Here is a 24,711-nt window from a genome sequence, read left to right as displayed (position 1 = left end):
TAGTTCAAGAAAAAATACACAAAGTAAATATGACAAGATGTTAACAAGTGTCACAACTGGAGCTTTTTATAATAAAAAGTGAGGAGTGCTCACCTGTAATATAAGGAGGATGGCAAGTTCGAGGCCAACCTGGGCAACTTAGCAAGATGCTATCTCAAAAAGAAAAATAAAAAGGGCTGGGGATGGAGTTCAGTAGGAGAGCTCCTGGGTTCCCTATCTAGTACTGCAATAAATAAAAATAGGGGAACAGGCTCAGTTTTGACCTGCCGGTCACTCTCCTAATCCAGTCCTTTGTGTGTGTGTGTGGAGGGTGGGAGCGGGTATTGGGGATTGAACCCAGAGACATTCTACCTCTGGGGCAAAACCCCAGCCCTAATTTTTTTTTTTTTTAATTTTGAAACAGGATCTCACTAAATTGCAGGATCTCTTGCTAAATTGCGGAGGCTGGCCCTGGCCGGGCATGGTGGCGCACGCTTGTAATCCCAGAGATTGGTAAACTGAAACAGGAGGATGGCGGTTCTCGGACAGCCTCAGTGAGGCCTTCCGCAATTTAGTGATACCCTGTTTCAAAATAAAGAATAAAAAATAGGAAAATAGGGCAGGGGGTGTAGCTCGGAGGTCGAATGCACCTCGGTTCCATCCCCAGATCCGCAAAATAAATAAATAAATAAATAAATAAATAAATAAATAAATAAATAAAATAAATTGCGGAGGCTGGCCGTGAACCTGCAATCCTGTCTCAGCCTCCCAAGTACTGAGATTACACATATGCACCACCACGCCGGACTTCCGGTTCCTTTAATAATTCCCAAACGCACCCTTGGATCAGCTTCCCAAAAGTACCACGTGATGGTGGGCCCTCTTCCTCTTGTCGCTGGCAGAGAGGGTACAGCACAAAGGCCGTACAGGCTGAGAGGGTACAGCACAAAGGCCGTACAGGCTTTAGCTTTAAGAACAAAGATTCGAGTCCTGGGGTCATTACTTTCGGGCCGTGTCTTTTGCAAGCACCTTAACCTGGGCCTCAGCTTTCAGGTGAGGAAATGGGAACAGGAATTCCTACCCCTTAAGAGTGAAGAGACCACTGCCCCGATGTGAGATGCCCCAGGGAAGATAAACCCGCAGTCCAAGGGTATTCAGGCGCCGGGCTCAGCGCCCTCAGCAGCCCTGGCCAGCAGTGCGCCAGGAGGGGTCCGGCCCCAACCCCTGGTGGTCATGGCCTTTCCCGGAGCTCATCCCCATCCACGGAGGCACAAATAATGTGGGCCTTTTTTGTATTCCCAGCTGGCGGTCCGCGCCCGGGAGCAGCCACTCGCCCACACATCCATTTGCCCAGGCCAAGGTAGTGGGGCTTCTGGGCTCCACGCCGGCTCAGACCCAGAATAATCAGGCGTTTCCTTCTAGGTCTCCCGCGGGGAACTCAGGCCGGCGTCTGCATCAAAGAGAGGCAAAAGTCCTCAGAGCCCTACGACACTTCCTACAGGCAAAAGGAACGAGAAAACAGACAAAATGCTGATTAAGGCCTCTGTCCGTCTTCGCCCTATTCCAAGATGGAAGACCCGCGGCTTCACGTCGCTCCCGAAGTTCCCTTCCCATTGGTTTTCTGGGAATTGGGTTTCCAATAATAGGGACGCTGATTGGTTGATCCAGTACGGTTGCTAAAACGATTGGCGCAGCGACTGAAGGGTTCAAACGCAAACTAGGTTGGAGGAAGAGGAGGAACGGGAACGCGCGAGGCAGAGGCGGGACCAAGAAAGGGGCATCTCGTATTGGTTTATTAAAGACCAAAGGGCGGCTCTTGAACTCTCCTTCCTGATGATTAGTCAGATTCAGGAAAAGGGGGCGGGTACCCACGAAAAGCGGCAGAAGCGCCTGTTTTCATTGGCCAATCCTGGTAGGAGGCGGAGCGTCCCCGGCGGCTGATTGGTGCAGGAGGTGGCGTGGGTGTGGCTGTGGGCCGGAGGTTTTGTTGTGAGGGTCGGTTGTCAAGCAGCGGCCAATCCGGGCAGGGGATGGAGGCAAGTGGGGGTCGCTCCTGGAGAAGAGCCTCGGCCTCTGGAGCCAGAACTGCAGGTGGAGTGGGCAAAGGGACAAGGAGGCGAGGGGAAGATGGGCCCTGGGTTGCGCCGAGCCAGGCGGGGCCGAGCGGGCTGCGAGGAGAGGGCTCTGGGCGGGGGAGGCTAGAGCCTTGTCCCACAAGTCGAGACGGGTGGGAGGATCAAGCGAGGCTGAGGGACCAGCCCCAGCCTTGGTACGAGCGGGGTTAGCATGGAGGCCAGAGGGGGAAAGCCAGGGAGGCCGGAAGCAAAGCTGAGGGTCTGCAGGAGGATGGGTAGTGAGCAGGGCCACGAGGAGTCGGAGAGCGAATGAATGGGGAACGCTGAAAGCAGCGGGGGAAGGGAGGAAAGGGGGTCAGGCGAAGCGGGGGCCAAGTTAGGGAGTTCAGGAGAAAAGATGTGCATGAATGGGAGACACTGGCGGTAAGGGAGACGGTTCATAGGAAAGAGGTGCAGAGGCTGTGGGAAGGGGGTGGGAGCCACCATGAGTTGGCTTTAGAGTTGAGGAAACATACCGACCGATGGATGCCCAGATTGAAGGCCTGCTTCCCAGCTCTGCCCTTGGGGATTGGAGGGATCAGGAGTGGTTCCCTTGCCAGGAGCTGAGGGACGAGACTTTCAAGGTCCTCTTCCAGGACCTCAGTAGCTTCTTCTGGGGTCCCTCTCGTGGACCCTAAGCTTGGCCTCTACTCTACCTCCATCCAGTGCGTCAGGTGAAAACGGTGATTCCCAGAAACCTATGTGAATTGCAGACACGTGGTTTTCCCCGCCCCACTGCAGCTGCTGCATCTCCGGCTGCCAGCATCCTGCAGCAGAGCTGCCTCCTGTTATCTCAGCCTCTGGGAGGACCTTTTTCTCTGTGCTCTAAGTCACCTCGCCTGAGGCGTCCCCTCTGCCTATTCACAACCCCAATTTGCAGCGTACCTCCTGCAACTTTGGTGTGTGTCCGTTTTTCTTAAGTGGCCTTGGTAATCCAGGGAGCTGCAGCTCTTACCAAGTGTTTCCTAACAAGCCATCACCTCTGTTTGTATTCTAGCCTGGTGTTGAGTTGAGATGGCCCAAGCCTGATAGTCCATGATCCGGGACCCTGACAGATGCACACAGGCTGCTGCTGTTGCTGTTGTGGATGATTTAAAACCACCAGGCAGTCTCGGGTCAGGAGAGGAGGCATTCCCTCTGCCTGGATGTGTGGGAACTCTCTGCCAACTTGATTGGTGGATCTGGGGGGGATCCACCCCCACCCCACAGGGAAGGACAGTCCATTTTGTCGGTGGGGCGTCAGGTGCCAGCCCCTGAAGGATGGCCACCCCTGTGGTCACGAAGACAGCCTGGAAGTTGCGTGAGTAGTTTTCACTTTTCTTTCTCACCTCACTTACTCTTTTAGCTGCTCATTGCTGGGCAGCCTGGACCTGCAGCTTTGTCTCCTTGGCACCGGAGGAGGCTCTCAGGCCTCGTAAGATAGGCGAAGAGACAAAGCATGGCTGTGGCTCTTCTTAGTTGGATGGTGACATTGGGCAGGTGACTTAACCTGCGGCTCAGTTTCCTTGCCATGCTCTATAGTTGCTATGAATCAAAGTGAGATCCTGAGCGCAGGAAAGCACTTAGCACAGGGTTTCAAGTCAGGGTGACAGGGAGAATGGGGTGAGAAATCCTGAAAGATATTCTAGTTATTTCAGACCTCTTGTAAATCAAACTTTCTTTATTTGACGAAAGCATCCTGAAATAGAAGTGGGAGAAAGTGTATGGGGTGAGAGGTAGGCCTAGGGATGCTGACGGCTCTGGAGTCTAACAGCATGAGCACACCCCATCAACATCACCCATATTATCAAGTTCAAATTAACACAGATTTTTTTTTTTTATGTTGAGGATTGAACCCAGGGACATTCTACCTCTGAGCTTCACCCCCAGCCCGATTTTTTTAATTTTTAATTTGAAACAGGGGCCTCACTAGGTTGATGAGGGTCTCACTACTTGCTGAGGCTGTCCTTGAACCTGTGATCCTCCTATCTCAGCTTTCTAAGTACTGGGATTACAGGCATAGGCCACCGCACCCAGCGAGCACAGATGTTTTAAAGCTCATGAATAGGATATAATCAATACAGCGCTAGTGATGATGTCATCACATGTGGCATATCTCCTGGTCTTCTCTTAGAGATAAAGCCAGAAGAACTGACATCCTATGGACATGTGCCCTGCGGAGCTCACAAGCTCCACTGTAGGCTTGTGAGCAGATGAGAGTACAAAAGGCAGATACCATCTTAGTATTATTCAGAAGACAGTTGTGTCTTTTTGAACCCTGCGAAAGGATCTTGAGGATCCTAAAGGCCCCAGATCATGTTTGGAGAACTGCTGTATATGTTGGCACCCTGGTGGGCCCTACCCCAGGTAGGACTTGTTGGCATAGATTTGATGTGTTCTTACCCTCTGGAGTGAGCTGTCCCTGGCTGTTTTCAGGAGCATGGATAAGGCTCCATCACTTTTTTGTTTTGTTTTGTTTTGGTTTTTTGCGGCTCTGGGGATGGAACCCAGGGGCATTTGACCTCTGAGCCACATCCCCTGCCCTATTTTTATTCTTTATTTTGAAACAGGGTCTCGAGCCGGGCGTGGTGGCGCATGCTTGTAATCCCCGCGCTTGGGAGGCTGAGACAGGAGGATCGCGCAGGTTCGAAGCCAACCTCAGCAACTTAGTGAGACCCTGTTTCCAAATAAAATATAAAATGGGTCTGGGAGTATAGCCCGGAGGTAGAAAGCCTCTGGGTTCCACCCCCAGTACCACCAAAAAAAAAAAGAAACAGGGTCTCACTAAGTTGCGGAGGGCCTCACTATGTATCTGAGGCTGTCCACGAACCGCAATCCTCTGGTTTCAGCCTCCCGAATGTTGGGATTACAAGCCTGTGCCACCACACCTGGCTTTTATCACGTTTTAATCATGAGATCCTGGGCAAAGCTTTTTGCTGGACCTCAGTTTCATCATTTGTAAAGTGAGAGGTCTGGGCATTTTTATATTATTCTCCAAAGCCCTAGTGTTCTGGGAGAACCTTTTCATGCCTCCCCAAAGTATGGTGATACTTTGACAGAGTGGCCTCATATTTATTGGGATTGTACCATTTCTTCAACAGTTGGTCTTTCTTGAGCGTAGAGCCAGCACTGGGGAGGTTGCAGTGGACAAAACAGCCAAGGTTGCTGTACAAGGGTATCTCAGCCTGGAGAAGCAACTGGCAGGAACTGGATCACCACATCCACCCACTTCCAGTTCTTCTCTAGTACCAAACTGGCACATGTGCTTTAACCGTTTGACTGAGTGATCAGGGTGGAGGGTGAGGCAGGGGATGCTGGAAGCTGCGTGAGCCGTGAGCCAGAACTGCATGTCTGTAGGACCCCAGCTCTTCTGGCTTTATCTTAAAGGGAAGACCAAGCCATCAGAGTATTTAAGTGTGTGTGTGGTGGGGGGGATGACCAGGCATACTGGGCGTCTGCTGACCATCTTATGTGCACAGAGGTTTCCCTGAGTTTAAACTGTCTGAAGAGCCCAAGGCCATGTGGCCTCTGACTCCTGGCACCTCTAGAATCTAGTGAGGATCAAAAGATGTTTGGCCAACATGGGGCTGTTGAAGCCCAGTTCTCATCTTCTATCTAGGATGCAAGTCCTCAGCACCTCTGGCCAGAACACAGAGTGGTCCCTGGCTTTAGCCAGTATGTGTGGCACACGTTATATACCACCAGAGACTGGGAAACTGGTGTGCGCTTGCGCCACAGGGTGAGCAGCAGCTGTACCATGGCCTGCCAACAGACTGAGGATTGTGATCTCTTTGCATTATATCAGGTACCCACGCATGGGCGGCCATTGCTGGTAGATGTCCTTTAAGCCAGGCCAAAGGGGGAGTCTTGGCCAGCGCCCTTGCCTTCACTGCTGGTGGCCCCCGCCATCCCCATGGGCTCCTATCAGTGCCTGGTCAGGCTGGTAGAGGAGAGGAACCTCTTTCCCCCAAGTCTGTGGTTCTTCTAGCTCCATGCCCTGTCCAGGAACCAGCTGATCACACTGGAGCCTAAAGGCAGGAGCCAACTCCCTCATTTTCCACAGCTGCCCAGTGCAGGCTGAGCAGGCACCCTGGAAATACTTCAGTTAGGTACTAATGGCAGTCTCCAGGGACAGCAGTCCTAAGGCCCAGTAAGGTTCAGTGGAAAGGGTAAGGGCCGGGGCAGACTGAGAGAGGCCTCCAGGGAGAAGGCCGTGCTGACCGCGTGACTATAGAGGAGAAGACAGGGCTCAAGGGAGAAGGGGGCTGCCCTGTTGCTGGGTCAGGAGAAGCTCCTGGACAAACAGGCGCCTGCGGCCAGAGGCCCCGGTCATCTGTCCCCAGGGTCCAGAGGCTCTGTGGTTTAGATGGGGACTAGAAGGGGGCTCAGCTCCCTCAGATCTACAAATGGTCTCCAATGCCCAGGCTGATGTCTGGGCCAGCACAGAACTTGCCCTGGCTGCGGCTGGGTGCTGGGGCTCTGCCCTGGCCAGGGCGTGTAGGGAGGTGTCATCCCTGAGGTCTTTGCTAGCTGCTCGGAGCCAGGCTGCCTGGCTTCCCTGGGCTCATACCAGCCACCCAGGGTGGAGGTAAAGCCAGGGTGGAGGAAGGGCCATGACACAAACCTTTTCCTCCGAGTTACCCAAGCAGGCCTCCCAGGTGCCTTTGGGCGTCGGCACCTTGGGGTTTTCCTTTGCCTGTGTGGAGGGATCTATCTCCCCTCTTGGTTCCCAGGAGGAACTTACCCAGCGACTGACTTAGAGGCCTGGCCGCCACTTGGTTCCTCACCTGTGTTTCGTTCCCTTCAGAGCCCTGACGAGGCCTCCCAGGGTGCACATCTGTAGCCCCCATCACGGCCCCACAGTCCAGGCCAGAGGCCCTGGTGGCTACTCACGGGCCTTATCTCCCGCTCTGTGTGGTCAGCCCTTACCCCACCCCCGCCCTCCTCGTGGGGCCAACCTGTGTCTCCCTGCCCCTGTGGCCCCTCGTTCTTAGTCTGCCTACCACCCACAAGCAGCAGCTTGGAGCCAGGTTCTAGTGAAGCTACAGCCACCCCGCGGGCCAGGCCCTGTTGTCGCCCATTGTGGCCCTTAGAGGGGATGCTCACATGGCTCTACAAGAGCAGCCGGCAGAGCGCAGCCTGGCACCTGAGGACCGATAACGTGAGCCGAAGCCCTGTCTGAGCTCGCCTGGGGACAGCCCGCCTGGAGCTGACTTGAGTCGTCTTGAAATTACATCCCGAAGCACTTGTGTATACGCATGGTGAGAAGGCACTTAGCTAGTGCCCTCTCTTTTTATTTTAATTTTTTTGTATCATGAAGAAAATACCAGGAGCATATCAATAGAGAGTATTGCTTAAGACAAAGGTAAGTGAAAATAGCAAGTTAATTTTAAAAGTTGAGTTTTTGTCATCCTTCAGTATCTAGGTAGGCTTGGTTCCAGGACCCCTGTGTGTGGGTGTCAAAATCCACAGATGCTCCAGTCCCTTATACAAAATGACAGAGTGTAGGATCTATCACATCTTTCCATGCACTTGAAATCATCTCCAGATTACTTATAATACCTCGTTGTTGTATGTGCTGTGTAAATAAGTGTTACACTATATTACTTAGGGAATAGCAACAACGCAACAAAAGTCTATCCATGTTCAGTGTGTATACACGTCCTTTCTAACAGTTTCAATCAGTAGTTGGTTGAATCTGCACATACAGAGGGCTGACTGTAAATATTACCAGTTGGTATGCAGAAGGTGAAAATCAGGAGACAGAGGGAAGGACCAGACTGACTGAAGTTGAGACCGTCGTTTCGGTCTCGGGCCCACACGCCGCCCTCTTGCTGCTCCTTCAGCTCAGGAGCTGTGTCAGTTTCAGGTTGCAGAGCTGGGGGCTGAGCAGGGCATCTCCTCTGTGTGGCTTCGTCCAGGCCTCCTGACTGCCTTCTCCCTCTCCTTCCCTGTGTAGAGGAGATCGTCGCCCACGCCAGCAATGTGTCCTCACTGGTGCTGGGCAAAGCCTCCGGGCGGCTGCTGGCCACAGGCGGGGACGACTGCCGAGTCAACCTGTGGTCCATCAACAAGCCTAACTGTATCATGGTGAGCCCAAGACACAGGCTGGGAGGGGACTGTGCGGTGCGCAGGCTGGGGCCTGGAGCAGGACCTTTGAGTGCAAGGAATCCTGTCTTCTGGGGGCCCCAGCCCAGGCAGGGGTGGGCACAGCACACGTCAGTGCTGCCCTGGCTGTGGAGGGCCCAGGCTGGCTGGGACAGTGGCCAGCCCTCAAGAATGGGGGAGCCACCTGGCCAGGGTAACACAACTCCCGAGTCTACATGGCAAAGTCCAGATAAGCCCTGGGCCTGTGGCCGAGATGAAAGGTCCTCCCCACCTGCCTGTCTGACACTGGGGGTGGTGATGTTTATTTTGATTCATTTCTCACCTCTGTCCACAAAAAGGATTTGAGGGGACCCAGTTACTTCTGGTTAGGAAGCCAGTTCTTTAAGAGCAGTGTCTCCTAGTTACACAACCATATTCAGTGCTAGAAACTGCTTTCCAAAGCAGGAAAGCATAAAGAATGGGAAAGATACACATTACAGACAGCTCTGTTTTCCAAAGACCTCCACGGTTGGTGTTTTGGTCCATACCTTTCTAGTTGCTGAGATAGATACACATACAGGTACCTGTGTGTCCGCACCTGTATATACAAATACATAGACACATAAACACATAGATACACATAGCTATTATAAAAATACATCTCCAGAATGCTATCTTATTGTGTAACCTGGCTTATTTAGAGTAACAATGTTTTGAGGACTTTTGTATGTCAACAAATATTCTTTTACAACACAGATTTTAATGGCTCCCTGGTATTCCATTATAGGAATGAACCGTCATTAGCTTAGCCACACCCTGTTATCTGCACCAAGGCTCTTGCCATTTGGGGCTCTGGTAGACCACACCGCTGACGTCTTCTTCCACCAGACCTTTTTGCGGATCTGTGGTCATTGCATTTTATCCATGGATGTGCACTTTTTAAAAAGAGCTTTCAGAACATATCGCCAAATTACCCTCTAAAAATCAATGTACATTCTAGACAGCAGCATAGGAACCTGCCCTCCCCGCCCATCCTCAGAGCAGGCACTCGGGCCGCTCAGTGTCTCATGCCTGGGAAGGCGTGTTCCTGGTACTCCCTCTGCACACGTTCCTTTTTTTTTTTTTTTTTTTTTTTTTTTGGTAGCTTTGGAGATTAAATCCAAAGCCTTGCAAATTCTAGGCAAGCACTCTACCACCAAGTTATATACCCAGCCCTCCATTTTCATATACTTTTGAAAATGTGAGATACTCCTATGTCTCAGCATCCAAAAGATAGAGGACGAAGAGCGAAGTCTTTCTCCCTTGCCCGGCTGCTATATCCTTCCCTGGAAACCACCATGGCTCCAAACTCTTTTTGTAATCATCTAGATTTATTTTATATATAATTGAACAAATAAGTATATCTGTGCCCCTCTCCTACTTTTTTATATAAATGGTATTATACTATATGTACCATCCTTAGTCTTTTTTCACCTAAAAGTATCATGGGAATTAATCTTTATTATGTTTAAACAGTTGCCTCATTTATTTCTATGGCAGATAGTTTTACTACTGCTTAGCTAATCAGTTTCCCAGGATGGGCATTTATGTAGTCTCAGATCTCATGTTCAGAAGAGTCCCTGCAGCCGGGTTTGGTGGCACATACTAGGCTGGGGCAGGAGGTTCCATTGTGGGCGGGTTTTGCCCGGTTGTGTTTCCCGGAGTTTGTGTCCATCTAGACGCCCACCAGAGTTGGTTGGAGTCACACAGGCTTCCTGTAACTACCGGGTCTCTAGGTACTTCTGCTAAGAAGCAGCTTTCCCTCCCCCTCCAGTGGGAATGTTGTCTGAGCAAACTGATGGAGTCACCACTGTGCTGTGGGGTGGCCAGCACCAGGCAGGGAATGACGGACCCTCAGGCTCCAGCCTCTTTTCCAGAAGCCAGAGATGCCAGCACCTCCCGCCCTCAGAGCGCAGCCCTGCCCAGCTTGGATTGGGCGAACCCACTTGTCCCTTTGTAGAGTCACTCCCAAGCCTCTGGCTTCCATGGGAGGCTCCCCCACTGGGTGGGCAGCCAGGCACCCAGAGGGGCGAGATCCATGCCTGCCACGCGCCCCTCACCAAGGGGCTGCGCCAGGCAGATGTGGAGATGGGAGAGCCTGGAGGGCAGGTGGACTCCCTCCAGCTTGGCCAGCTGCTCCCCTCCAGGGGGCCCAGGGCCATTTCTATGGGTGATGCCTGTACTCGGATGGGGTGGGGGGGTGGAAGATGACTTGGGCTTCGCTCTTTTATTTTTTATTTTTATTTTTATGTTTTTGTAGGTCTGGGATGGAACCCAAGGGCATTTGACCTCCGAGCTATACCCCCTGCCCTATTTTGTATTCTTTGTTTTGAAACAGGGTCTCACTAAATTGCTGAGGGCTAAGTAGTTGAGGCTGTCCGTGAACTGTGATCCTCTCTGGTCTCAGCTTCCCAAATGCTGGGATTACAAGCGCGCGCCACCACACCCGGCTGGCTTGGCTCTTTTAGCCCTGGAGCTGAGGCAGAAAAAAAACAGCCATACAGAAATGGCTGCCAGGAGCCTGGCATGGCCCTGGGGAGCAACCTCCCTGTGTTAGCTGCTTCTCTTTGAAGTCTTTCTCCAGGAGCCCGAACTGGGGACAGAAGCTGCGGTGGTGGGGGTCCCTGCAGTGCACTGAAGTTGCCGCCCTCTCTCCACAGAGCCTCACGGGTCACACGTCCCCAGTGGAGAGTGTCCGCCTCAACACCCCTGAGGAGCTCATTGTGGCCGGCTCCCAGTCGGGCTCCATCCGCGTCTGGGACCTGGAAGCTGCCAAAAGTAGGCCTCCAAGCTGCTGTCTTGTGCTCAGGTCATTGTACCACTTCCTCCAGGAAGCCCGTGTGCTTTGCTCCTAGAGCACTGGCCAGATGGTGCAGTGCCCATCCACCCCTTAGCCTGGTGGCGGCTTGCACTGCGGTCCCCTGAACACTGGGCAACTGAGGAGGTGCCCAAGAAATGTCTGAATGAACAGCCATGTGGATGGGCAGATGCGTGCGTGCGTGCGTGCGTGTGTGGGTGTGTGTGTGTTCAGAACCTGGAAGTCAGATCCCACTATGGGCCCCGCAGGACACACGGATGAGCAGTAGACACTGTAAGGGGAGCTGTGAAGAACTGGGGAGCACAGGCCCCAGCTCGGGGCTGCCCCCCTCAACCTGAGCTCTGATGCTTGTGTTCTGTTCACTTGAATTTAGTGTTCACCTTGGTAGACTTAATGCATAGTTTAAAAGTCAAGTGCAGATAATTCTAGGATTAATCATGATGGAAAGCAGAAACCTTTGCCAGCTCCTTCCTCCTTTGTTTCCTGCTTTAGCTATCGGTCCTTTACCTATCCTTGTACCAATTCCCAACTCCTTCCTTCCTCCCTCTCTTCCTTCCTTCTTTCCTTTTTCTTTCTCTTTTTATTTATCTATCTATCATCTAACTGTGTGGTGCTGGGGATGGGACCCAAGGGAATTTTCCCTATTTGTTTTTCTATTTTGAAATAGGATTTTGCTAAATTGCCAAGGGCCTCAGTAAATTGCTGCGGCTGGCCACAAACCTGTGGTCCTCCTGTCTCAGCCTCCCAAGTACTGGAATTACAGACGTGCACTGCCATGCCTGAGTTTTAATATTTTTCATCTTAGTTTTTAATGGTGCTGGGGATCAAACCCAAGGCCTTGTGCATGCTAGGCAAGCACTCTCCCACCGAGCTACATTCCCAGCTCTTTCTGTGCTTTTGTAAACAACAAGGTGGCACTGTAATTTCTCTTTTATCTTCCTTTTGATTTTGTTAAATGTATACATTAAATATTGCCCTCCTCTTATGGAAGATGGGGATCTGGCTCTCACAGCTACCTCTAGCTCACATTTCTCACATTTCTCTTCCCATCATCTCAAAGCCACTATTTAAATATGTTTATGTTGTAACACTGCATGAGTACTATTAACAACTGATTATATTTCCCTGGAGTTTAATAATTGTTCCTTTTTCTCATCTGTGTGTTTTCTACATTCCTGTTACCTCTTCATCACAAATTCTCTACCAGAAATGTAAAGTTCCTCCTGTCTGCTTCAAGCCCATCCCATAATCCAGCTGTCTCTTCTTGGAGCTCTGTTCCTCAGGTCCTAGTGGCTAGGAGCACTTGGCCTGCGGCCCTCCTGTACCCTGGACCTCCGCGTCGCTCTGTCTCTGCTGCCCTGGGTCCCACTTACTTCCCCTCAGAATTGTGAGGGCATGGCTCCCTGGCTTTTAGGTTCCAGGGCTGCCATAGAACCATTGCGGTCCTCATGCTGGGTCCTTTGCATGGGATCTGCTTCCTCCCTCCCTCTCTCCCCACTCCTGAGCCTGTAGGGTCTGTATCCCAGCATTCTGACATTTCGCCACCATGATCCTTGGTGTGACTGTTATTTTCATCCTTGAGCTGGGGCTTCACTGGGTCCTTTCAGTTTGGAAACTCACACCCTTAATTTTGGATCACAAGAGAGCCTCGCCTTCTCTGCAAGTGGGGCTGCCTCTCAGGCTCAGTGGCCCTTGCCAAATGACAGTTTGGTACAGTGCAGCCAGCTCCGTGGACTTGTCACAAACCTGGAAATGTATGTGGAATCCACCTGCCTTGCAGGGTTGACATCGAATTCAACATATTTTGCAGAACACTGTGCAGGCCAGCACTGGAGATCCAGATAGCGCCTGCAGAGTGCTGCTGCTCGGCAGCTCTGGCCTGGGCCTCCGGGCATGCCATGCTGGAGGCCACCTACCACAGCTAGGGAGAGTGCAGATTTGGTCGAGGCTACTTTTCCAGACCGAGCCTCTGTGCCTGGCTGAGACGACACAGCTTTCCTAGGCCTCTCATCTGACACATGCTCTGTATCTTCTGTGGGACGGCAGCCATGTGTGCCCAACACTGAGGCTCACTGCTCGAGAACAGTGTTCTTGTTCGTGATGATCCCAGACCAGGGTGCCCCTGGGCTTCTGGAGTGACGCTTGCCCACTGGTAAGGTCTTTTGAAGAACAACAGCCCCAGGACCCCTCTGATGACAGATAGCTGCCTGCCCTGCATCTAGCACATGCTCCAGTTACTGGCCACACCCGGGCCCGGGCCTGCTGTGTGTGGACATCATTGGACTCGGCGGGCTGAGAAGTGGTGGGTGCAGGATGGTGGGCTCTGACAGAAGGTAGACCAGCTGGGGCGGGAAGTGGCCAGCCTCTGCCTGGACCCGAAGCCCAGTGGTTACCAACAGCCACTTGAGACTCACTGAAGAGCAAGGGCCAAAGCAGGAAGCCAAGGCCCCGTGCCCCTGCCTGGCTACCTCGGCTACAGCGTCTTGCTCATAAGGGAAATGTGAGCAACTACTGGTGGCCATGGAGTAGAACTGGGGAGCTGGGGGCTCCTGCGGCGGACGCTGCGCAAGGAGCCCATTGTAAACACATGGCCCACACCACACCCCTGAGAACCTGATTTGGTAGTGGGGTGGGCCCCAAGTCTAGCTTCAGTAAGCTTTCAAGCAGTTCTGATGTCAAACCAGGTTGTCAGGGCCCCTGACTTGGCAGATGAATAAGCTGAGGCCTGGAAAGGACACCGAGTTTGGGAAAGGCCCCGGGCTGCAGGAAGCTGGACTTGGATCCTCGTGTCAGTCTCCCATCCCAGTGCCCCCTGCTCTACCACTGAGTTGGAGGGTTCTCAGAAGCTCACCCTCAGAGCAGAGCTGGCACCTCAGACCAACATCCATCGCGCTTGCCAGAGCATGACCGTGACAAGAGGCCTGTTGAAGCGGGCGCAGAAGAGTTCTAAGAGTCACTGTAACATGGTTGCCCTGAAACAGATGTGCTGAGCAGAGGCTAAGTAGCTGCTCCACTGGGAGGACTTGAAGGTTCCCACGTGGGACAGACAGACCCAGGTGCTCCTCCAGTCTGCAACCTCTGGATCCTGTGTCTGAGCCCCACATCACCTGGGGCAGATGAGCAAGGGCAGAAGTCATCCCAGAAGAATGTGGTCCTGCCAGCTCTCCACGGTGCAGCCAGAGGGCGAGGGCGGGTCAGCCTGGTGGATCCCACAGGAAAACACAGGGCAGGGTGCGGCCCACCACGGCCTGTGGGGGCGGGCTGGTATTTCTGAATCCTTGCTGTGGATGCAAAGCTGGAGGTGGAGGTTGGTGGGGACAGGAGTAGGAGCCAGTGTGCAGCCTGAGCAGCCTGTGCCTAAGGACACCTCGGCCAGCAAGACGATGCGAACTCTCGGCAGCACATGCGCTGAGAGCAAGGAGACTGTGGCTCAGGGTCCTGTCACTCCTTGGGGTAAGGGAGGTATAGTCTCGGCTCCAGTGCCTAGCAGGGCCTGCTACAGAAAACACTTAAGCTAGATGGAACAGCGGCCTTTGTCCCCAAGGTGGATGATGACAACAGCTCCCTTTCATCCTGCTCTGACGTGTACCTGCCTGCACCAGCAGCTATGGCGGACTTGAGGTGGAGGAGGGGGATGCTGCTGCTGCGGAGCCCGGCCCTGCTTCCCGCCTGCACCCTGCTGTTCAGCTTCAGCCAGGCTGTTGCACCCTGTAAGCCTCGGCCCTTGCCTACCTCCTGGTGTGGTCAGAGAGACCTGGTGACCTAACGCAGTGAAATTGCTCAGCCTCCTGAACACCGGAAATGTTCTCGGTGGGCGTCCTGGAGACAGGGGAGGTCCCCACGTGGCCAGAGCCCTGGGTAGTGCATCATCACAGAGGCCAGAGGAGGCAGAAGCAGGACAGGTGCTCCCAGGCCTGAGGAGGAGAGATGGTCAGACCAGAAGCTGAAGGCAGACCTTCCGTGGGAAGAAATCAGCGGGAATGATTATAGCCGGCATTTATTGGGCACTTGGCATGTGTCAGGCCCACGCCTGGCACTTTATGTTCTTTTTTGACTCATTTCTGACCATGACCCAATTCGATGCTCCACGAGAGTGCGTGTCCAGGGCCGCACCGCCAGCCAGGAGAAGAGCCGGCACTGCTTCCGGTTTTGCCTGCCTCCCAAGCCCCTGGCCTGTTGTTGAGGGATGGAGAAGATCACACGGGAGAATTCATTTATTCACCCAGTGCTCAGACCTCCATGCTCCTGCTCATGAAGTGTTACTTCTGCCGTCTTGGGCACCTCCTGCAACAGAGAACGTACTACCCCACGTTGGCTCAAACCTGAAGATGGCTGGACTCCGCCTCTTGGCTCCCAGTGCCCACGGGCAGACAGCAGAAGTATAAATCTTCCAAAAGGAAGACCTGTGAGACAAATCTGAGTGGTGGTAGAGAGCACTTCAAGATGGTAGCACAGGTTTGCCTCTCAGCTGGAGCCATCTGCCAGACCGTAGCGGGTGGATGTGGCTCCTAGGGCAGCGGTGGTGATCAGTCCGCCCCTGGCCATATTCTCTCTGCCTCTTCTCCCTTTCCACAGCCCCTCCACTTGACCTCGTGGCCACCCTAAAGATCCCACGGATAGGCGTCACCCAGAAATACCAGACAGGCCCTCCACATCTGTCTACCCAGCGGCGTACCTCGTCCTCTGACATCTGTTCAGACACGGCCTCCTCCATAACACCCTCCTGGATTTCTCTCTCCAACTGTATTTCCTGGCTGGAATCTCTCTCTTGATTTCTCTTTGGCACGGTCTTGGGTCTTGAGTAGCATGTTTGCCCTGCAGGCAGCAGTTTCCACGGCTGCAGGGCCCAAGCTGAGTGCAGTTGCCCGGCTCTGCTGCCTCTGGGGCTTTGCGTATGTGGGAGCACACTGGCACAGAGACACAGGCTGTGGGGGTGTGTGATACATTTTGGGATGTCTCAAGTAATGATAGAGGTGGTTGCTGTCTTCTGGGCACAGTGTTGCACACCTGTAACCCCAGCTACTTAGGAGGCCAAGGCAGGAAGATCATAAGTGTGAGGCCAGCCTCAGCAACTTAGACCCTGCTTCATAATAAATAAAAAGCTACATAAAATGTAGCTCAGTGGTAGAACGCCCCTGGGTTCTACCATCCCCGGTACTGCAAGAAAAAAAAAAAAGAAAAAAAAGAAAGAAAGAAAGAAAAGAAGCTAGTTGTTAGGCCGTGGGAGTCCGGTTGAGCCCTATTTTTAAGCTCTGCGTGTTGGTTTTCTGTGCATTCAGCCCTGAAACATGCAGATGAGCCCAGCAGCCCGCTCTGCCCACCCCCTTGGCCTTCACACCATCCTCTCTGCTTTCCTTTGCCTTGTTAGTTCTTCGCACACTCATGGGACACAAAGCCAACATCTGCAGCCTGGATTTCCACCCCTATGGCGAGTTTGTGGCCTCAGGTTCCCAGGACACGAACATCAAGGTGTGTGCCGTTCTGCCTGTGTCTCCTCCTGGCAGCAGCAGGACTGTCGTGAGGGATGGGCTTCCTCCCGTGTCTGGGCACCCTCCCTTCGCAGCGTCCACACCCTCCTGGGGAAGGGGCACTGCTGGTGCTTGCCAAGCACTTGGCCTCAGCTCGCCCAACTTGAGGGGGTGTGTGATACATTCTGAGGGGACTTAAGTAATGATAGAGGTGGTTGCTGTCTGCTGGGCACAGTGTGACACACCTGTAACCCCGGCTACTTAGGAGGGGTTACAGTTTCCAGGCCTCTGTCACGGTGGCCGTCATGACCTGGAGAGCCCCAGAGCCCCCTCTCTGCTCAGGATGCACACTGCCCCTGGCCCAGGCTCCAGGACTGGTCCTGACCTCTCCTGCCCCTGCCCCTCTGCTTCTCCCTCACAGCTCTGGGACATCAGGAGGAAAGGCTGTGTCTTCCGGTACAGGGTAAGGACGCACCCCTGGCAGCGAGGGACTGTTGTCCATCGTGGGTGAGGGCATGTAACATGGGTCTGTAGGGGTGCGGGAGTGGCTCTGGGTGGTCCACATGGGCTCCTGGCTTTCCACCCATCCCCAAGAGCCTGTCTTATCAAACTGCTCTGTACCCTGGCAGGTAACTGGCGTCATTAGGCGAAGGGGATTCCTCATCACAAGAGTTTGGCAGCACTGTGCTTAACAAAGAATTATTTTTGAAGGTTTTCAGCGCCTTTAACATTAAAGAGGGCGTAAAATTCTTCAAGAGAGGCTGTAAAATGCAATGCTTCCCAAATGACATGACCATGCCATCTTGTTTCCTGGAGCCCTGCAGGACTAGGAGTCCCTGGCCACACGTAGAGAAGTGTCCCTCTCCGACATCTCCCGACTGTGACCACGGGTCCCCTCTGTGCCTGTTCCCCAGGAAGGCACCGTTGGGGCAGGGGTGGAGGAGCTGGGGAGAGGCCAGGCCCTCGGTGAGCTTGGTGCTTTGTCTTCTCTCCTCAGGGCCACAGCCAGGCCGTGAGGTGTCTCCGCTTCAGCCCTGACGGGAAGTGGTTGGCATCGGCCGCAGACGACCATACGGTGAAGGTAGCTTTCGCCTGGCCTGGGCTCAAGGTCTAAGGCCTGCTGGTCACTTCCAGGCTGGCCCTCCTCCCTTCTCGTGATGATCCCTCCTGTGCCCATGCCTGTGCAGAGGGAAAGGCAGCTTGGGACAGGGCTGGGGCTGGATTAGAGGGTGAGTGGGAAGCCAAAGTTCTGGCCTAGGCGTGACCTCTACTCACCTGTCCCCAGCTCTGGGATCTGACTGCTGGCAAGATGATGTCTGAGTTCCCTGGTCACACGGGGCCTGTCAACGTGGTGGAGTTTCACCCCAATGAATACCTCCTGGCCTCCGGTAGCTCTGACAGGTGAGAAAGAGAAGACACATTGACCACAACTGCTGCCCCTCGCCTTCTCTGTCTTCTCTCCCTGTCTTGGGTGGGATGTGCCTGATGAACATGGAGACATTGGACCCTGGTCCCATCTCCTCACCCCATGGCTCTGCATCCCAGACCCTGTGTCCTGGGCCTGTGCGTCATGGGTGTGTCAGGACCCAAGACCCACAGTGCAGGGAGGCCCACAGCTGGAAGCCAGCCCAGCAGGCAAGGCCATCCTGTCAGCCTAGATCACGGACACCCCTTGCTGAGCCCTCACCCTCTGACCATGCAGGGCCAGCCTCCGCCCCACCCCATTCCACATTGCTCTCAGTGGCCCTGGGGGGAGAGGAGTCTGGAAAGAAGCAGCTGCCTGGGTTAGGGGCCAGGATGGGGGGCTGGCTTCCCAGCACAAAGTGGCTATCTTTACAGAACAATACGTTTTTGGGACCTGGAGAAATTCCAGGTGGTGAGCTGCATCGAAGGGGAGCCAGGGCCGGTCAGGTAGGCAAGCAGTGGAGTGGGTGGGCCCAGGCCCTCCTGGGCAGCGGGATGCGGGTGTGCCTGGTCCTTCCCCGTCTCTACTTTGTGTTCATCTCTGTCCTGGGCTACCACGATTCCTTGGGGTAGAGTTCAGGCCGAGTGCCCCAGGACCCACTGCCAACTCTTACTTGGCCAGGAGCGTCCTCTTCAACCCTGATGGCTGCTGCCTATACAGTGGCTGCCAGGACTCGCTGCGTGTCTACGGCTGGGAGCCAGAGCGCTGCTTTGACGTGGTCCTCGTCAACTGGGGCAAGGTGGCCGACCTGGCTATCTGCAATGACCAGCTGGTGAGAGCCGAGGTGCCCACTGCCCACCCCTCCATGCCACCTGCCCATCTCCACCTCAGACTCCCTCGCTCGCACCCGACCCTACTAGGATCTTGCTCCCCGGCCCCAGCTCTGCCACTTCCTGCAGATAGGCGTGGCCTTCTCCCAGAGCAACGTCTCCTCTTATGTGGTGGACCTGACGCGGGTCACCAGGACGGGCACGGTGGCCCAGGACCCTGTGCAGGACAGCCAGCCCCTGACGCAGCAGCTGCCCAACCCCAGCGCCCCCCTCCGGCGCATCTACGAGCGGCCCAGCACGACCTGCAGCAAGCCGCAGAGGTGGGTGCCCAGGCCCTGGAGGACACTGTGCGGGAGGCTGAGGCCCAGCCCCGGCCTCACCTGGGCCCTGCCTTCCTTTGGCTGGCCCTGTGCCCCAGGGTAAAGCACAACTCAGAGAGTGAGCGCCGCAGCCCCAGCAGCGAGGACGACAAAGACGAGCGGGAGTCCAGGGCCGAGATCCAAAATGCTGAGGAATACTCGGAGATCTTCCAGCCCAAGAACAGCATCAGTGAGCCCCCAGCCCCAGCGTCCCTGTTGGAGACAGAGGCCAGGGTTTCCTCAGGGAGGGCATCCCTTCAGCTTCATCCCCAGCCCTCTGGGCCTCCAGGCTCTCTGCCTCTGCTCCCAGGGAACCGAGGGTAGCAGCCTGGGCACTCTCCATGCAGTGCCCCCCCCCTGTCCCTGCTAAGGGCTCAAGGCTCCTGGTCACCACATCAGGCACAGCGGCCCAGGGCAGGTGCCTGGGAACCGCCTTCCATCTCCACATCCTGATTCAGCCTCAGGCCCCAGGTGGGCCCGGCCAGGAGAGCTCAGCCAGCCCCCTTTGCTTTGGTAGGCCGGACGCCGCCCCGAAGAAGCGAGCCCTTCCCAGCACCCCCAGAGGACGGTGAGTGTGGGCAGCCTGGCCTCGGGCGGTGGTCCCTGTGGTCCTCTCCTTGTGAACCACCACCTGACGAGCCCCTCTCCTAGGCCCCCTCTGCTGGACCAAAGCGCCGCTGTGTGCTGGGCCCTGGGCAACTTCTGGTGGCTGAGCAGGAGTGAGGTGGGCAGGTGCCCCCTTCAAGGGCTCATGCCTGAGGGCACGTGCACAGGGGACAGTCGAGTCACCTCATCGGGGCTGGGGGAGGCTCTGAGGCCCAAGGGCCCCAGGGGAAGGAACAGGGAGGAGGCTGAGGGGCCAGGGCCTGGGACAGGTCTGACCAGCCCAGGAGGCCAGGACCTGCCTGGACATTTGGGATTAGAAAGATATATGTTCTGTTTTAGGATGGAGAAGGCAGGGGTGAGACCCGTGTCCTCCATGGCATCCCTCTCCTCCACCTCCTTTCTTCTCCTGAGGCTGGGTTTCCTAAGGGCCTCTTCCTCTACTTCCTGTCCACTGTCCACACTCCACCCTCGCTCCTCCACTGCACCCTCCTCCGTTCCTAGTGACAAGATTGCCCTGGAACTCCTGGGTGTCAGTCACAGCAGATCTGAGTACAGGAAGAGACAGGCCCAGCCCCTGCCCTCAGCCTCTCCAGGACCCTCACCCTGCTGACAGTCTCCCCAGCCCCCTCCTGGGCTGCCCCAGTCTCCTGCTCTGCCCTTCCCATTACAAATGCTGCCCAAGTCCTGCCCTCTTCCCAGCAGCCCCTGCTCCTGGCCTGACCCTGCAGTCTTTGCCCTTTGCCCCCAGACTTAGCCACAGTGAAGGAGCCCGTGAAGCCCAGCCCAGCCACGGACGTGCAACTCCCCGTGCCAAATGTACGTCCCCATGAAGAGGCGTCAAGTGGGGCTGGAGGCCTGAGCCAGCACTGGGGAGTCCTATGGCGGGAGGTGGGGTGGAGGATCGTGCCAGCCACCTGCTCGCTGAGCCCCTGACTCCTATAGCTCGAGGTCCTGCCCCGGCCCCCAGTCGTCACATCCACGCCTGCACCCAAGGGTGAGCCTGCCATCATCCCTGCCATGCGCAACGAGCCCGTCGGGCTGAAGGCCTCCGACTTCCTGCCTGTGAGTGGGGACCCAGCCACGGGGCGGGGCAGACCTGTGCCGCCTGCTCCGGTGCCAGTGTCCGGGTACCTGGCCTGCATCTGGACGCCTGTCCCACATAGGCTGTGAAGATCCCCCCGCAGGCGGAGCTGGTGGACGAGGACGCCATGTCGCAGATCCGCAAGGGCCATGACACCATGTGTGTGGTGCTCACGAGCCGACACAAGAACTTAGACACCGTGCGGGCCGTGTGGACCACGGGTGACATCAAGGCACGCACCTGCCCTGCCGGGCCTGGCCCCACTCCCACCCCTCCCCTGCTGCCCGGTCCTAGGGCAGAGCTGAGAAGGGGCCCCTGGGGGACAGGGAGCCCCATGATCTCACTGCAACTGACTGTATCTCCTCCCGCATTACGGCCCAAGCTGCTGTCGCTGAGCAGCCAGTCTCTGGCCACGCCCTGCCCTGTTTTAGGTGCAGTCTTGGGAACACCCAGCCCCATCATGACACCTCCCTGCCCCGTGCCCACCCCTGACAGAGCTCTGTTTGCAGACATCAGTGGACTCTGCTGTGGCCATCAACGACCTGTCAGTGGTGGTGGACCTCCTGAACATTGTCAACCAGAAAGCGTAAGTGGCCATGAGGGGCAGGGCAGGGCAGTCAGGGCTGGCCTCACGGCACCACCCTGGCCTCTCCCCAGCTCCTTGTGGAAGCTGGACCTCTGTACCACGGTGCTGCCGCAGATCGAGAAACTTCTACAGAGCAAGTATGAGAGGTAGGGAGCCCGGCCTGCATGTGTGTGTTGGGGGCGTGCTCCAGGGATCCTAGGAGGTGGCTAAGCATGCTCCCACCCCACACCCCAGCGCGGTTGGAGTGCGTGTGCATGCGCGCCTGCCTGCCTCCCGCCTGCTCACCCCTCACTGACCTCTGTGTACCTCGCTATGCTAATCTTTCTGGCTGTGGCTCTGGGTCTGTCTGTGACGCTATCCATCTGTCTGCCCCTGAAGCTATGTCCAGACAGGCTGCACCTCCCTGAAGCTGATCCTACAGCGGTTTCTGCCCCTGATCACCGACATCCTGGCAGCTCCACCCTCTGTGGGTGTGGACATCAGCCGGGAGGAGAGGTGAGGGCCGGTGTGTGTGATGGGGCTGGGGCGCAGATGTCGATGGCCTGCTGGAATAGCTTACAGCGGAGCATGGGGCACCTGGAGCTGAGGCCCAGGGCCGGCCAGGGCTTCCTCAATGGTCTGGCTGCGTCCCGGGCCTGGGGGTTCTTCCTCTGGGTGGGCTCACAGAGACCTCTTCAGCCTCCCTCTGCCCACAGGCTACACAAGTGCAGGCTCTGCTACAAGCAGCTCAAGAGCATCAGCAGCCTCGTCAAGAGCAAGTCGGGCCTGAGTGGCCGCCACGGCAGTGCCTTCCGTGAGCTGCACCTGCTCATGGCCAGTCTGGACTGAGGAGCCAAGTGTGGGGGGAGGGGGGCCCTGGCCTCACCCCTCCTGTCCTCTGTGTACCCACTGGCCTGTGAGCCTCTGCCTGGCCCCCACCACCATCCTGGAGACAGTGGCACTGATCCACTCCACAGCCCCAAGTTGTGAGACAACTTCCTCTCCAGTAACAGCTGCCCCGCTCTGTCCAACTCTTGCTTCTTGGGGCAGCAAACCAAGCCCTAGGGCTGCTGCTGTAATTTATAAGGCAAATTTTATTAAATTTGTAACTATTTCCTGGTTTCCTTGTGAGAGGGGCATCCTATGACCACACCGCTCTCCAGCCCAGGATTGTCTGCTAGTCACTCCCTTTCAAGCACCAGGGGCCGGGATCCTGGCTGTGCGGCCAGCAGGGGGCAGCAGAGCAACTGATGTGACCACAAAGGGCAGGCTCAGACTGGGGAAGGATGCCGCCAGCCCCCAGGGCTAGAGAAGCAGGTGAGGCCAGTGCACGCTCAGCCACACACTCCCAGCTGTCCTTTGACCCAAAAGGCCAGTAAACCCAGCCCCAACAGCTGCATGCTGCAGGGTGCCAGGACTCCAGCCTCGGAGGCATGGCCAAAGGGTAACTGCCCAGTCCTGCAGGCTCCAAACAGCTTCCGGTCCCTCCAGGAGTCCCCAGTGTTGGTGGGCCAGAGCCAGCCTCACGCCATCCTTAAAGAGGAGCACCTCCTCCTCCCAGGGCAGCGGGTGTAGTGCAGCTCAGGCAAGCAGGGAGGAGCCCCATGGGGGGCTGCTTGGGGCACCAGGGGTCTTAGAGGCTCTGGGAGGAGGCTGTGTTCATCTTTGGCTAGTTTGATGAAGACAGGAAAGGCTGGGCAGATGGGCAGTGAGGTCAGAACTTCAGGCGTGGTTTGGGGATGCTGGGAGAAGTCTTTGAAGCTCCCAGAGTCTCAGCCTATTCTGTGGCATGGAGGTGAGACCACTGTTGGGCAGTCTGTGCAGCACACACGGGAGGTGCCTGTGACCACAAGCAACAGAAGGTAGCACTTGCCTAGACTGGGGAGGGCAGGGCGGGAGGACCCCTAGTCCCCGGGTGTTCCGGACGTGGCCCCTACGTGATTTAGGTCCTGGGGACCGCGGTGGCCAGCCGGCAGCAGGACACGACTTACCGCATCCCGCTCCCGGTGATCGGGCTGATAGCGGCTGAGACCAACACTGTCACACTATACTTGTGTAAAAAAAGTTTTTATTTTAATAAAAATGGCTAAGCTTCCAAAAGTTCTTAAATAAGATTTCAGAGAAGAAAATGTCCAAGAAACCAGCGAGCAAGGAGAGTGCCTGGTGCAGGCAGATGAGGGGAACGCAGGACCCCGCCCACTGGCCTCTGCCGGCCATAAATACAGCCCAGCCCCGTGGCAGGGAGGGCGGCTCCTTTGTACACTAGACATAACATGTACACACCAACCGCAGGATCCCCTCCCTGGAGGGAGGTACACACAGCTGCCCCTTGGCCCAGGTCCCATGGTTCCTGTGCCTTCCTGGAGGTATTTTGGCCCACCCACTATGGGTGTCCGCAGGCTGGGCCAGCGCTGGTGAGAGCCCACCTCCCCCACGCAGTCCCGCCCTCCCCGAGGGCCTAGCTCGTATGGGCCCAGCCTGCCGGGCATGAAGGCCACCGCTGCCCTTCCAGCCCCTGCCATTTATGCCCAGAGCCATAGCTGAGAGACACAGATTCCTTCTGAACATGTTTCTCATCTCTGAGGGGTCGGGGCAGAAGAGCCTCAGTCAGGCCTCCACCTCCTGTGGTCCACGTTGCAGCAGGAGCAGGACAGCAGGCCTCGGGCCCAGCTCCAATCTCAATGGGATGCAAGTCCTCACACAGCCACCGGCCTCGACTTCCCTGCAGGAGAGAGGCGGGCTCGTCAACCTGTTCTGCATGGCGGCCAGGCCCATAGCAGGTGCAGGTGCGAGAGCAGGAGGAAGCCCGGCAGAAGCACACAGACAGCAGGCAGTGGGACAGGCTCAGCCCCGAGCAGCTGAGCAACACAGCCCTGCCAGCCACGGCAGCAGCAGCAGGAGGGTGGCAGGCAGACAGCCCTGGGCGGCTGGCCCCACACTCACCTGGAGACTCTGCAGCCCCAGCCTTCAGGCTGAAATCAAAGTGACAGGCGTCTCACTGGTGGACTTGCCCCAGTCAGAACCCTTCTGAACCCTTCTGCCCCTGTCCCTCTGGACTCGAGGACTGGCCAGGTCCTGAGGGGCCAAGCAGGGGACACAGTCCTGTAGTGGGGCCTATACCTCCAGGACATGGGGTGAGCCCAGCCTTCCACTCCCAGTGTGAGGCCCAGGCAATCTTGAATCAGCAACCCCAGCTAGGAAGCCAGGATGGGCTCCTCCTCACACCACTCTCTGGGGCACCTTGGATTTTCCATCTGTGAAATGGACACAGCACTGCCTGTCCTGACTACTCCCCATGAGACAGGTTCTGAAGTTATGTAAGCTTTCATCAAATAGCAAAGAAAACCCATCCAGGTAAGGGCCACCTGGTGGCGATGACCA

At 55.9% G+C, this 24,711-nt stretch overlaps 1 protein-coding gene across 1 annotated transcript; it reads left to right on the top strand.

The window, feature by feature from the left end:
• Positions 1-3,353: 3,353 nt before the first annotated feature.
• Positions 3,354-22,179, top strand: KATNB1 (katanin regulatory subunit B1; the record flags this gene model as incomplete). Its single annotated transcript, XM_080703282.1, has 19 exons — positions 3,354-3,393; positions 8,032-8,162; positions 10,859-10,976; positions 16,385-16,485; positions 16,906-16,947; positions 17,482-17,565; positions 17,770-17,885; positions 18,324-18,395; positions 18,571-18,721; positions 18,849-19,039; positions 19,138-19,268; positions 19,596-19,646; positions 20,433-20,500; positions 20,627-20,746; positions 20,848-20,997; positions 21,275-21,351; positions 21,423-21,497; positions 21,730-21,846; positions 22,047-22,179. 19 exons carry the CDS (start codon positions 3,354-3,356, stop codon positions 22,177-22,179), a joined length of 1,968 nt encoding a protein of 655 aa, XP_080559408.1.
• Between the last annotated feature and the right edge of the window lie 2,532 nt (positions 22,180-24,711).

Source organism: Muscardinus avellanarius, assembly GCF_963383645.1.
Source record: "Muscardinus avellanarius genome assembly, chromosome: 10".
Lineage (NCBI taxonomy): Eukaryota > Metazoa > Chordata > Mammalia > Rodentia > Gliridae > Muscardinus > Muscardinus avellanarius.
The sequence above is the reverse complement of the archived record's forward strand: the minus strand, read 5'-3'. Positions and strand labels throughout refer to the sequence as shown.